Here is a 15,295-nt window from a genome sequence, read left to right on the forward strand (position 1 = left end):
AATAAGGGAATTACTACAAAGATAAATAGATAAAAGGCCAACCTGTGACTGACAGCCTGTGTTTTGAATCCGAATGTCTGAAATCAGAAATAAATGCATACATTTAAAAATAAATATTAATAAATAAAGAATAAATGCAAAAAATTAATGAATTAAAAATTAATTTAGAAAATTAAAAAATTAAAAAACAAATAAATAAAATAATACATGCAAAAATAAATTAATAAATTTAAATATGAGTAGAAATAAATACATAAATAAATAAAAGGAAAAAATAAACAGAAGAGTAAATAAATAAGGGAGTTACTACAAAGATAAATAGCTAAAAGGCCAACGTGTGACTGACAGCCTGTGTTTTGTCTCCACAGAGAACGAAGGGAAGAAGTAGGACCATGTGAGAGACGACGTCTCACATGAGGAACGGCAGATTTATCAGACATCGATTCCATGGTGTTTAATAAGCTTCGCCTCGCTGAGAGGCAGAGAACTAGAATTAAAGATAAAAACCCTCTTTTCATTTGTTACTAATGAAAACCACCTGTTTTATAACACGTCATCATCGAGGAGCGGTCGGAGAGGACGGCAAGCTGGATCGGGAGGAAACCAGATCACCTGACTTTTCAAGCTTTCGCTGGTTTTGCAGGATTTGGACAGAAGCAGGCGGCGCGTGTAAAACTCCCAGAGCGCCGCTGCGGCGTTCACCTTTATAAAAATGCACATTTATCGTAGTGTATTATGATGATATGACTGAATGTACTGAAGAGGACTTATCCCGATAGTGTTGATTTTTAAAACCTCCTACTGGGAAACAGCATTAGGAAGCTAAAAAGTCTATTATTCTCCTTATTATTCTGATTATTGAAGTGGTCCTCCTCCCTCCATAGTGCTGACACGCTACATTTGTATTACTAACCTGTACTTGAGCGTAACCATGTTGATTGTATTGTCTTTATGTGAGAGTAAACCTTCACATCGACCTGCCCGGTGCCATGTAGGAACCCAGTGGTGTATATATTCTGTACAGATTCATGGCGGAGCACTAACATGCTTTATCCTACTCTATGTTGATCTCCATCAGCCGTGCACGGGGAGCAGCGGGCGGAGCGGGGAAAACCAGCAGGAACCAGAACCGCTATTTCTTTATTAGCCGAGTTCATGTTCCACGAATTAATGTTACACACGTATCCCATCAGACCTGATGATCAGTGTGTCCTTTAGTGGATGTTAACCCCAGTTTGTGCCTCGTGGATTCTTTCAGTTCGCTGTCGACTCATATGACCACATCTGACACCGCGATGGTTAGAAAGAAGGTTTGCGTCGGGTTAGCGTTGTGAAACTGCCGCGGTTGTAATGGTTCGTGTCCGCGGGGTTTGTTTTTAGACGCGAAGGGTTGCGTCGCTTCCCAGCATTAAACGCTTGATGGGCTGCCACTTGGCACCTGATTGGACGAATGCTTTCCCTCGTGGGCTGTGTGCTCCCAACTTTTAAACCGGAAACAACATGTCGGGCCGCTTCGAGACTTTTTTTCTCGTGTATTACAAAAATAGTTCACCGAAATGTGTTTCTGAAAACATCGGAGGCGAGAAATAAGTCATGCGTGTGCTGAATTTGCCTTCATTTTAGATCGACGGCGGTTAGTCTGAAAGTTTCTTGGGAGTTTCCAGAGACGGCGAGTCGTGCTAGATGCCAATGAGACCAGGCTGGGTTAAGGTTTGGTTAGGTTTAGGCACAAAAAGTACTTGATTAGTGTTAGGAAATATCAAAAGTTGGGTGTAAATGAACTGCTTGGTTAATGTTAGAGTTTTGTTTTCATTTGGCAAAACAATCTCACCATGAGGTCCACTTAGGAGCTGATCTGGAGCTTTTAATTCTACCACGTCATGCCATGAAACTGAAGAACAAGGTCCATTCAGAGAATCAACTTTGATGCAAACAAGTACAAGAAGTCCTTAAAGTGCTCAGAAGGATGGGGGAATCTGAATATCCACGGTTCCATGCAAACTGGACAAACTCCACCTGCTGAGGAAGATGATGTGAAACCATTGAAAGCTCCAGATCAGCTACTAAATGGACCTCATGGTGAGATTGTTTTGCTCTAGTCGAGAGGAAGGAAACCGCAGCCTCTTTATTGATCCATCCATCCATCCAACCAGATATAGTGACGTTTTGAGACTCCTATTATTTGTCTTGAAGATAATCAACAATCATCAGCAGAGATTTGTGATGTAACGATGAGATGCAGCTTAAATCAGAGGTACAACCTGGGGTTAGGTGAATGAATGATGACGGATGCCAGTGAGTGCATGCTAGTTTATTTAAACATGAAAGAGTGAAACAGTTCTACTTTTAGTCGCAGCACCTCTGCAGGACAACTCCAGTGTTAACATCTTTATTCTTCCCTCTACAGTCACAACACGGTACTCAAAACTCAACGGGATTCAGTGCGTTTGCTCAGGTACGATAGTGAGTATATGACCAAAAATAAGCTAAGGAAAACCCATTTCACTTTGTATATTTACGTCTTGTTTTTAGGAACTTAACAAGTTGTGTATAAAAGCATTTGTGCCATATTCAACAGCAGTTTGAGAACATGCTGAATTCAGTGGAGTTTTGAGTATCGAGCTCCAAATTGATGCTATAACGAGAAAATATTGAAAATATTGAACACGATAAAAGCTGGAAAACACTGGACTTATCCTTTCTGTAAAACGGCCACACGTTTACTGTCAGTGAGGAACCCATATCAGGAGTCCCACAATCCTTTGCTCCGCCGCTGCTCCCATGCTCCCCTCTACAAGCTAACTAGCTCACTGCAGATCCTCTGATGGACCGAATGGTCCGGTTTCATCATCGGTGCCAAAACCGCTGCCACATCTCATCAGAACAAAGACGTGTTTGTACTACAGCTGTCAATCCATTCAAATAGTTCATTTTTTATCTGTTCAAAATGTTCCTTAAAGGGAGATTTGTCAAGTATTTAATAAAATCAACATGGGAGTGAACAAATATGCTGCTTTAATGCAAATGTATGTATATATTTATTACAGGAAATCAATTAACAACACAAAACAATGACAGATATTGTCCAGAAACCCTCACAGGTACTGCATTTAGCATAAAACAATATGCTCCAATCATAACATGGCAAACTGCAGCCCAACAGACAACAACAGCTGTCAGTGTGTCAGTGTGCTGACTTCACTATGACTTGCCCCAAACTGCATGTGATTATCATAAAGTGGGCATGTCTGTAAAGGGGAGACTCGTGGGTACCCATAGAACCCATTGACATTCACTGATCTGGAGGTCAGAGGTCAAGGGACCCCTTTGAAAATGGCCATGACAGTTTTTCCTCGTCAAAATTTAGCATAAGTTTGGAGCGTTATTTAACCTCCTTCATGACCAGCTAGTATGACATGGTTGGTTTGGCTTTAAAACTGAGCTGTTTCAACTTAAAAATTGCACGTTGCGTTAAAGAAATTAGTGGCGTTAAAAAATCATTTGCATTAGCGCGTTATGATCGTTACCAAAATTGAGCGTAAGTTTGGAGCGTTATTTAACCTCCTTCACAACAAGTTAGTATGACATGGTTGGTACCGATGGATTCTTTAGGGTTTTTAGTTTCTTATGATACCAGTATCTTCACTCTAGCTTTAAAACTGAGCCCGCTACAACCAAAAGCCCATATTGTATCTCGCGATGTTGGTGAAAGTGAAAAATCAATTGTGTATCCGCCCCGTGATTCAGATCCGCTCCAAAATATCATGGGTTCTCTCTTGGCCCACTCTTCACCCTTCCACCAAGTTTCATGAAAATGGGGCCGGTAGTTTTTCTGTAATCCTGCCGACAAATAGACAAACAAACCAAACCATTCTTCCAACGTAGCTTAAATTCATTTCTGTTCACATCATGGTAGCTGGAAGTATTTACTAGACCTGGTCCATCAGCGGCTCTGCCTCACCTCCACCAACACCTGACCTGCATAGTATCAGTGATCATTCTATTACTTGAATATAGTGCTATATGAACTCTGTTTACATGACGCTGTCATCTTTTGGGAGACACGCTGTTTTGTGTCTTATAAAGGCTGCTTGGTATATGTTCAGTTCATCCACCCACCCGGTGTATCCAGTTAATAATAACAACACACTGAAACCGTAGAAACATGAAAACCTGCTGTTGCTTTTTTATACTGTATATGCCTTAATTCATATGTTTGGCAATCATGATTAAAGGATGTTTATATATATTCTTTTTTTCCGTGGAGTTTTCTCTTCAGAAGTGACACTAAAAAACTGAAATGTTTGGCTTTTGTTATATATTCCAATATTAATATTCCTATATTAATATGTTATTGAGTTTCTAATATAGTCAGTATTTTATTTTTGTTGGCCTTATGATGAACAGAAAGAGACACATTGTGAAACAATAGGATTTATTCTTTATAAATAATACAGTAAGCTGTTGTAGGTCTCTGCTTTGAATTAAAAAATGTATCATATAATATAGATATGAGTATTTCTTCCCAGTGGTGGAAGAAGTATTCAAAACCTCACTGAAGTAAAAGTATTAATACCACACTAACTCTAATTTTTACTTTAAGTACACTACTTGAGTAAATGGACTTAGTTACATTATAAGTAAGCTTGCAAACAAGGCAAAATGTAAAGTAAAAATTAGTTGAATTAAAAGAAGAAAAAAAAAATGTGTTACTGGCCCATTGTATCAACTAAATTGGGCCACGATTTTCAGCTAAAATGGGCCACATTTTCATAGGTTCATAGGTCTAGATATGTACCCAATCAAAATCTTAATCTTTTTCTAAATTCTGCGTCGCAGACAGTGATCAGTTATTTTTTTAAATGCATTAGTCAATGAAATATTTGTCCAACTTGTAAATATTTGTCCAACTTATATATAAACCACAGACAATAGTTGGTGTTAATTAACTGTTAAAATGTATTTCATTGATTCAGCATCACTGAGGTCACAGGTTTGGTATCCAGTAAACCAACAACACCTGTTTTACAGATATCTGATCTGATCTCCTGCAGTACCTGCAGCGCCCTGCAGTTCCTCCTCCCACCAGCTGAACCCGGACGCCTCTCTGTCGTCACTTCCGCTTTTAAAACAACATGGGGAGCGGTAAAAGCTTGACAACAGAGCGGCGGTTTGCTGCTTTAAACTAACGGACAGTTAACCGTCATTTAACCGTCATTTAACGGTCATTAACGGCCACTCAGCGTCCGATAAACACAAATAGCTGCCGTGTTTAATGTCTGATGACTTTATGAATCAAACGGAGGTGAACAGAGGAGTTTAATCACCAGTTAAAGAGTTAAAGTTGTACTAATGTCGTCATGGCTTCGAAGACTGATCAACTGCTCATCGTTGTTTCCATCCTGGAAGGTCAGTTACTGAAACTACACAACACATTCACATCATTACTGCAGTTAAAGTACTAATACAATCATTTACTACAGTTAAAATACAATATTTACTACAGTTAAAGTACTAATACAATCATTTACTACAGTTAAAATACAATATTTACTACAGTTAAAATACTAATACAATCATTTACTACAGTTAAAATACTAATACAATCATTTACTACAGTTAAAATACAATATTTACTACAGTTAAAATACTAATACAATCATTTACTACAGTTAAAATACTAATACAATCATTTACTACAGTTAAAATACTAATACAATCATTTACTACAGTTAAAATACAATATTTACTACAGTTAAAGTACTAATACAATCATTTACTACAGTTAAAGTACTAATACAATCATTACTGCAGTTAAAGTACTAATACAATATTTACTACAGTTAAAGTACTAATACAATCATTTACTACAGTTAAAGTACTAATACAATCATTACTACAGTTAAAGTACTAATACAATATTTACTACAGTTAAAGTACTAATACAATCATTACTACAGTTAAAGTACTAATACAATCATTACTACAGTTAAAGTACTAATACAATCATTTACTACAGTTAAAGTACTAATACAATCATTACTACAGTTAAAGTACTAATACAATCATTACTACAGTTAAAGTACTAATACAATATTTACTACAGTTAAAGTACTAATACAATCATTACTACAGTTAAAGTACTAATACAATCATTTACTACAGTTAAAGTACTAATACAATATTTACTACAGTTAAAGTACTAATACAATCATTACTACAGTTAAAGTACTAATACAATCATTACTACAGTTAAAGTACTAATACAATCATTACTACAGTTAAAGTACTAATACAATCATTACTACAGTTAAAGTACTAATACAATCATTTACTACAGTTAAAATACTAATACAATCATTTACTACAGTTAAAATACAATATTTACTACAGTTAAAATACTAATACAATCATTTACTACAGTTAAAGTACTAATACAATCATTACTGCAGTTAAAGTACTAATACAATATTTACTACAGTTAAAGTACTAATACAATCATTACTACAGTTAAAGTACTAATACAATCATTACTACAGTTAAAGTACTAATACAATCATTACTACACTTAAAGTACTAATACAATCATTACTACAGTTAAAGTACTAATACAATATTTACTACAGTTAAAGTACTAATACAATCATTACTACAGTTAAAGTACTAATACAATATTTACTACAGTTAAAGTACTAATACAATCATTACTACAGTTAAAGTACTAATACAATCATTACTACAGTTAAAGTACTAATACAATCATTACTACAGTTAAAGTACTAATACAATCATTACTACAGTTAAAGTACTAATACAATCATTACTACACTTAAAGTACTAATACAATCATTACTACAGTTAAAGTACTAATACAATATTTACTACAGTTAAAGTACTAATACAATCATTTACTACAGTTAAAGTACTAATACAATCATTACTACAGTTAAAGTACTAATACAATCATTACTACAGTTAAAGTACTAATACAATCATTACTGCAGTTAAAGTACTAATACAATATTTACTACAGTTAAAGTACTAATACAATCATTACTACAGTTAAAGTACTAATACAATATTTACTACAGTTAAAGTACTAATACAATCATTACTACAGTTAAAGTACTAATACAATCATTACTACAGTTAAAGTACTAATACAATCATTACTACACTTAAAGTACTAATACAATCATTACTACAGTTAAAGTACTAATACAATATTTACTACAGTTAAAGTACTAATACAATCATTACTACAGTTAAAGTACTAATACAATCATTACTACAGTTAAAGTACTAATACAATCATTACTGCAGTTAAAGTACTAATACAATATTTACTACAGTTAAAGTACTAATACAATCATTACTACAGTTAAAGTACTAATACAATCATTACTACAGTTAAAGTACTAATACAATCATTACTACAGTTAAAGTACTAATACAATCATTACTACAGTTAAAGTACTAATACAATATTTACTACAGTTAAAGTACTAATACAATCATTACTACACTTAAAGTACTAATACAATCATTACTACAGTTAAAGTACTAATACAATCATTACTACACTTAAAGTACTAATACAATCATTACTACAGTTAAAGTACTAATACAATCATTACTACACTTAAAGTACTAATACAATCATTACTACAGTTAAAGTACTAATACAATCATTACTACACTTAAAGTACTAATACAATCATTACTACACTTAAAGTACTAATACAATCATTACTACACTTAAAGTACTAATACAATCATTTACTACAGTTAAAGTACTAATACAATCATTACTACAGTTAAAGTACTAATACAATCATTACTACAGTTAAAGTACTAATACAATCATTACTACAGTTAAAGTACTAATACAATCATTACTACAGTTAAAGTACTAATACAATCATTACTACAGTTAAAGTACTAATACAATCATTACTACAGTTAAAGTACTAATACAATCATTACTACAGTTAAAGTACTAATACAATCATTACTACAGTTAAAGTACTAATACAATCATTACTACAGTTAAAGTACTAATACAATCATTACTACAGTTAAAGTACTAATACAATCATTTACTACAGTTAAAATACTAATACAATCATTACTACAGTTAAAGTACTAATACAATCATTACTACAGTTAAAGTACTAATACAATCATTACTACAGTTAAAGTACTAATACAATCATTTACTACAGTTAAAATACAATATTTACTACAGTTAAAGTACTAATACAATCATTACTACAGTTAAAGTACTAATACAATCATTACTACAGTTAAAGTACTAATACAATCATTACTACACTTAAAGTACTAATACAATCATTACTACAGTTAAAGTACTAATACAATATTTACTACAGTTAAAGTACTAATACAATCATTTACTACAGTTAAAGTACTAATACAATCATTACTACAGTTAAAGTACTAATACAATCATTACTACAGTTAAAGTACTAATACAATCATTACTGCAGTTAAAGTACTAATACAATATTTACTACAGTTAAAGTACTAATACAATCATTACTACAGTTAAAGTACTAATACAATATTTACTACAGTTAAAGTACTAATACAATCATTACTACAGTTAAAGTACTAATACAATCATTACTACAGTTAAAGTACTAATACAATCATTACTACACTTAAAGTACTAATACAATCATTACTACAGTTAAAGTACTAATACAATATTTACTACAGTTAAAGTACTAATACAATCATTACTACAGTTAAAGTACTAATACAATCATTACTACAGTTAAAGTACTAATACAATCATTACTGCAGTTAAAGTACTAATACAATATTTACTACAGTTAAAGTACTAATACAATCATTACTACAGTTAAAGTACTAATACAATCATTACTACAGTTAAAGTACTAATACAATCATTACTACAGTTAAAGTACTAATACAATCATTACTACAGTTAAAGTACTAATACAATATTTACTACAGTTAAAGTACTAATACAATCATTACTACACTTAAAGTACTAATACAATCATTACTACAGTTAAAGTACTAATACAATCATTACTACACTTAAAGTACTAATACAATCATTACTACAGTTAAAGTACTAATACAATCATTACTACACTTAAAGTACTAATACAATCATTACTACAGTTAAAGTACTAATACAATCATTACTACACTTAAAGTACTAATACAATCATTACTACACTTAAAGTACTAATACAATCATTACTACACTTAAAGTACTAATACAATCATTTACTACAGTTAAAGTACTAATACAATCATTACTACAGTTAAAGTACTAATACAATCATTACTACAGTTAAAGTACTAATACAATCATTACTACAGTTAAAGTACTAATACAATCATTACTACAGTTAAAGTACTAATACAATCATTACTACAGTTAAAGTACTAATACAATCATTACTACAGTTAAAGTACTAATACAATCATTACTACAGTTAAAGTACTAATACAATCATTACTACAGTTAAAGTACTAATACAATCATTACTACAGTTAAAGTACTAATACAATCATTACTACAGTTAAAGTACTAATACAATCATTTACTACAGTTAAAATACTAATACAATCATTACTACAGTTAAAGTACTAATACAATCATTACTACAGTTAAAGTACTAATACAATCATTACTACAGTTAAAATACTAATACAATCATTTACTACAGTTAAAATACAATATTTACTACAGTTAAAGTACTAATACAATCATTACTACAGTTAAAGTACTAATACAATATTTACTACACTTAAAGTACTAATACAATCATTTACTACAGTTAAAGTACTAATACAATCATTACTACAGTTAAAATACTAATACAATATTTACTGCAGTTAAAGTACTAATACAATATTTACTGCAGTTAAAGTACTAATACAACTCTGTGAAATACTCTGCTGCCAGGAGAAGTCCTCATTGAGAATGTTACTTCAGTAAAAGTATGTTAGTATTATCAGGAAACTGTATTTAAAGTATTAATAGCAGATAAATGTCCCTGTGTAGTCAGACTAGTTCAGGGCTCAGCAACCTTTATATCAAAGAGACATTTAGGCAAAACAATCTGTCTGGAGCCTCAAAACATGTGATCACTGTGATGAAGGTAACACAGTTTATAGTCTCAGTATATAGTATATAAGTCTAATGCAGTGAGGGTTAAAGAGACAATGTACTACGAAGTATTAGGACCACATTGAGGGAAAACACATCTGAGATTTACAGAATAAAGTCATAACTTAACGAGAAAAAAAGAAAATAACTAATAAAATTACTACTTTATAATATTATGACTTTATTTTAATAATATTACGACTTTTTTCTCGTAATATTTTTACTTTATTCTCAAAATCTCAGATTTAATTTTTTCCTCAATGTGGCCCTAATACTCCGCCGTACCGTCGTACTATAGAGCTACAACAATGATAAATAAAAATGAAAATGTAAACACATTTTTAAAAATCCACAGGGAGCCACTGGAGAGGGGCTAAAGAGCCGCAGGTTGCTGACCCCTGGCCTATACTATTATATAGAGATATAGCTATAGATATATATTCTATCATTAGATCATTATTACTTGCATTAATGTAAAACTCAACTCAACTTTATTTATATAACGTTAGCATCTTTCATACAAACATGCAACAAGTGCTTCACATAGATTAAAACAACACAGACAAATGAAAACAACAAACAATTTTGCAAGACTGAAAATTACAAAAAGAAAATATTAAATAAAATGAAAGTCAATAAAATAAAATAAACAACAGGGATGAAATGATTGAAATTTAAAAACTAAGGCTATGACAATACTCCAAATTAAAAGCCAGATTAAAAAGATAGTTTTTTAATAATAATAAAAGTACTCGGATCATTTACTTAAAGGTCCCATATTGTAAAAATTAGATTTTCACGTCTTTTATATTATAAAGCAGGTTTAAATGATATATAAATACTGTTAAACTATCAAAACGCTCAATATACAGAGAAATACACACAGCCCGTATTCAGAAATTGCGTGTTTGAAACAAGCCGTCAGGATTTCTGTCCATTTGTGATGTCACAAATATACAACATTTAGACCATTACACGGTTTTAAAGATAAACATTCTAAATGTGTCCAAGTTTATTTCCTGTTGCATTGTATGTGAATAACATCATCTGACAGGAAGTAAACATGGACCCAAGCGGTTGCCTAGCAACGCATTCTGTTGAAATGCACTAAAAGGGCGTGTTTCAGACAGACGGTGAGTACAGGTATATTCAGGCAGACAGGATGAGGAAAATAAAGTTTTTTGTTTTTTTATTCTTTCCTTCCGCAGGTCGTCACTTCCCAAAGAGTCCCCGTCTCAGTCTGGTGGTCCAGGCAAGCTTCGACGGCGAGCAGCTGGCCACAGACCCGGTAGAGCACCGAGACCAGCCGCACTTCAGCACCGAGCTGGCCTGGGAGCTCGACCGCAGGACGCTGCACCAGCACAGGTCTGCAGCTCTTTAACGTGTCGTCACTGTAATCTGAAGTTTCACATTAACGACATCACTCATTTCAACCTTGACAAAAGGCAGCGCAGACCAGATCCACTCCTATAGTTCTTACCTTTCACAATAAAAGCCCTAGACATAGAATATTTTGCATTTTTGTGTAATTTATTCGTCACGCCGCCGGTGTGTAAAGGATTTTAACCGTATAATATTGATGCATCTTGACGCCTCTGTCCTCCTCTCAGACTGCAGAGAACTCCCATCAAGCTTCAGTGTTTTGCTGTCGACTCTGTGACTAAGAGGAAAGAGAGCGTCGGCTACATCGTCCTGGACCTCCGGTCTGTCCAAGAGGTCAAACAGGTGAACCTCTTCTCCATCTGTCTGAGCGACACATGTTGAAGTGTTATGATCCAGCTGCTGCTCACTGGGACCAGTATAAAGATGTGTTGTGTTTGTCCCGTCAGGAGCCTCGCTGGTATCCGCTGCTGAGCAGTAAATACACCAAACAGAGACCGGCCCTCCTCCTCAGCATGGCGCTGGAGAACGACACCAAGCCCTCCCAGCCCTCTCCTGATAGGTTCAAAGCCAAGAAGGCCCCGCCCCGACAAGGTCAGCTGGTCTCTCTCGTGTATGTTACTTGTGTATGTAAAGTTATTAGTTGATATTAATTCCATTTATCTGCTGACACATGCAGTAGTTTCATAATTCGCTCAGACTCTATAAAAGAAGATGAAGAATTAGATTTCAGTGTTTTGAAAAGTTTGGAAATATCACAAAAATAATAAAACCGCTCTTCTGCTGGCCGTACTTTGTGTGCAGGTGTGAATCATCATTTTATCATCTTATATTCTGTCTGTGTTATTGTGACTGTGGTGCTGCTCGGCTGTCGTAGGTTCTCCTTCAGTAACCGACCTGCTGCCGGACAAGCTGGAGGCCTCACTGGTCCCAGACCAGGGCTACCATCAGGTCGGACCTGCAGATCACTGCTCTGACATGTTCATCCTGTCCGTCACTGTGGCCTTCGCTACCAAACTAGAGCAGGTAAGGATGGCACTTTGACCTTTGACCTCTGATTGATTGACCTCCAGCGTGAGCTGTTACCAGTCTCTCTTGTTGTTCCCTCAGTTGATCCCCAGCACCATGAAGCTGTCGGAGGGGTCGGGCTTCTTCTTCTACTACCTTCTACTGGGCAACGACATCACCAGCGAGCCGTTCCACAACCTGCTGAGCCCCGACTTCGAGCCGGAGCGCGCCTCGGTGCGCATCCGCAGCAGCAGACAGATCCTGCAGACCTTCCTGTCCCAGCAGCCCAGTTTACAGGTGAGAGAGAGGACGAGTCTCATTAACAGCTCATTGTTACTTCCTGTTACTGGCCGTGGGTCATCACCTGTTCCTGTCTGTCTGTCCGTCCTCCTCAGATCCACCTGTGTTGTGGGAATCACTCTCTGGGCAGCACAGACGTCTCTCTGTCGGCTCTGGCTGCTGTGTCTGTGGATCTGGAGAACAAGGCGGCGACGGTGGAGGGAGCTTTTATACTCCAACCGCCAAAACGCACCAAACAGGTGCTGCCGGCTCTGCCCGTCGACCTGCAGCCGAATATAGGGGTGGCTGTTACCCTGAGGCGGGAGGAGGTCACTCCAAAGGTACACACACACACACACATACCTAGGAAATATGGACTCAAAACAAGTATTCAACGTGTAGAGAGCTGATTAAATGTGGACATTTCCCCTCAGTCAGCATCGTCTACGTCTGGTAAAGCCATGTTGTTGTTCGTCAACGTTAACTTTTTTATTTGGGGCTTTCAATCGATTAAAATATTTAGCAATTTATGGCATGATAGTCCATAGTTCATCTCGATTAATCATGTTTCCTCCTGTCCTGTCTCCAGTCTTTAGGGACTAAAGAAGGAAGTGGAGTTCAGATGCAGTCCATCCCTCCTTCCTCTGTCCCTCGTGCTGCACAGAGACCTCGAAGCTCCTCTCCGGTTCGCAAACCTCCTGACTCCTCTCCTCCTCTCGGTCCTCCTCTTCCTCCTCCTTCTTCTCATACAGAGAGCGAGGCAGAGAGTCTGCTGGAAGAGCTTCAGCGTGGCAGAGAGCAGCCACGACTGCGGGCAGGTGAGACTGGAGACACCACGTCTCATTTAGAGACAGTTTCAGTCAAGCCGAAGTGGAGGAACATTGTGTTTGTTCATGTGTCCAGCTGCAGATCTGGAGGCTCCTGTGCTGCAGCAGCAGCAGAATCAGACTGAAGCTCCAGCAGAAGGTGGAGCATCCTCCGTCAGTGTCTCTGCTCCCAAAGTGTCCATCCCCTCCTCCGCCCACCACTACTGCTTCTCTCTGGACCTCCGCAGCCTGGGCAACCTCAGCCTGACGCACCCCATCGCTGCTACGCTCAGGTGAAGCAGCGTTCTCCAGAAGGTTCTTTTTGTCATGATATCATTTAATTATATAAAGACACGAGGACACAGTGTCACAATTATAACAAACATGTTGGGTGTGTTCATCCGTTGATTTCATGTCTAGTGAAGCCTTTTAATTAAATTATGATCATATCAGATAAAAACAAAACATAAAACCATCTCATAAATGTCCTCTGAGAACGTTTGTTGTATTTCAGGTATTCGTATCAGTTCTTCGGCAGCGCGGCTCCCATCATGACCAACCCTCCTGTGGAGCTGCAGAGGAACATGGAGGCGTCGCTGCCTCAGTCCTACTGCGCCTTCGACTTCGCCGCTCTGCCGCAACAACTGCAGGACACCTTCCTCAGGTAGGAGCTACGGACGTCAGGCTATTCAAATATCGAATCTCAAATGAATCGCACATTTTTTATCTGTTCAAAATGTACCTTAAAGGGAGATTTGTCAAGTATTTAATCCTCTTATCAACATTTGAGTGGACAAATATGCTGCTTTATGCAAATGTATGTATATATTTATTATTGGAAATCAATTAACAACACAAAACAATGACAGATATTGTCTATATTGTGGATTTAGCATAAAAAAATATGCTCAAATATAAATATTATGCCATAAAGTGGGCATGTCTGTAAAGGGGAGACTCGTGGGTACCCATAGAACCCATTTACATTCACATATCTTGAGGTCAGAGGTCAAGGGACCCCTTTGAAAATGGACATGACAGTTTTTCCTCACCAAAATTTATTGTAAGTTTGGAGCGTTATTTAACCTCCTTCATGACCAGCTAGTCTGACATGGTTGGTACCGATGGATTCATCAGGTTTACTAGTTTCATATGATACCAGTATCTTCACTTCAGCTCATTAGCCTAATATGATTCTACTAATGCATTCAATAGCATTCATTTCACATTACAGAATCAGTATTACTGCCAACAGATTCACATAACATTGTGCACATTATGCTGTACAATTGACAACCTTTGTACAGCCTGGCTCCTCCAGAGGTTTTCTTAATAAATAAATTATTTACAATTTTGAACATTGAACATGGGAAGCTTTCACCTTACGTATTTCAAAATTTAATATATATATATATACTGTATGTATAGCTGCATGTGTCTCCGGAGACGCAGGTTGCTGACCCCTGCCTTAGACCAAATCCCGAAAAAAATGTCTCTTTGTACTTTTTGAGGGAAAAAGACAATCTTTCCATGATTTATATTTCATATATTATTTCTATCCATTCGTCGATGGTGGGTGGCTCAGATTTTAGCCACTTCCTTGTTGTCTGCAGAATCCCCTGTGGCCAGCAGGTGGCGCAGCAGGACT

General features: G+C 35.9%; 2 protein-coding genes and 1 long non-coding RNA gene across 4 annotated transcripts in view; 2 read left to right on the forward strand and 1 right to left on the reverse strand.

Annotated features, from left to right (window-relative positions):
- znf608 (zinc finger protein 608) overlaps positions 1-511 on the forward strand; it is a 64,386-nt gene extending 63,875 nt beyond the window's left edge. For both annotated transcript variants that reach the window (XM_074639557.1, XM_074639559.1), the window contains one exon: positions 369-511. In XM_074639557.1, coding sequence (XP_074495658.1) covers positions 369-388 — 20 coding nt within the window. In that variant the 3' untranslated portion in view covers positions 389-511. The remainder of the gene's footprint in view (positions 1-368) is intronic.
- A 1,563-nt stretch (positions 512-2,074) lies between these two features.
- LOC141770006 (uncharacterized) overlaps positions 2,075-15,295 on the reverse strand; it is a 207,802-nt gene continuing 194,581 nt past the window's right edge. The window contains exon 2 of the long non-coding RNA XR_012594369.1: positions 2,075-2,938. This is a non-coding gene — a long non-coding RNA (uncharacterized LOC141770006). The remainder of the gene's footprint in view (positions 2,939-15,295) is intronic.
- cep120 (centrosomal protein 120) overlaps positions 5,136-15,295 on the forward strand; it is a 32,052-nt gene continuing 21,892 nt past the window's right edge. Inside the window, exons 1-10 of the mRNA XM_074639544.1 lie at positions 5,136-5,409; positions 11,383-11,539; positions 11,785-11,899; positions 12,004-12,148; positions 12,432-12,580; positions 12,665-12,859; positions 12,958-13,182; positions 13,431-13,659; positions 13,745-13,940; positions 14,162-14,311. Of these exons, the coding sequence (XP_074495645.1) occupies positions 5,361-5,409; positions 11,383-11,539; positions 11,785-11,899; positions 12,004-12,148; positions 12,432-12,580; positions 12,665-12,859; positions 12,958-13,182; positions 13,431-13,659; positions 13,745-13,940; positions 14,162-14,311 (1,610 nt within the window). The 5' untranslated portion in view covers positions 5,136-5,360. The remainder of the gene's footprint in view (positions 5,410-11,382; positions 11,540-11,784; positions 11,900-12,003; positions 12,149-12,431; positions 12,581-12,664; positions 12,860-12,957; positions 13,183-13,430; positions 13,660-13,744; positions 13,941-14,161; positions 14,312-15,295) is intronic.

This window comes from Sebastes fasciatus, chromosome 6 (genome assembly GCF_043250625.1).
Source record: "Sebastes fasciatus isolate fSebFas1 chromosome 6, fSebFas1.pri, whole genome shotgun sequence".
Lineage (NCBI taxonomy): Eukaryota > Metazoa > Chordata > Actinopteri > Perciformes > Sebastidae > Sebastes > Sebastes fasciatus.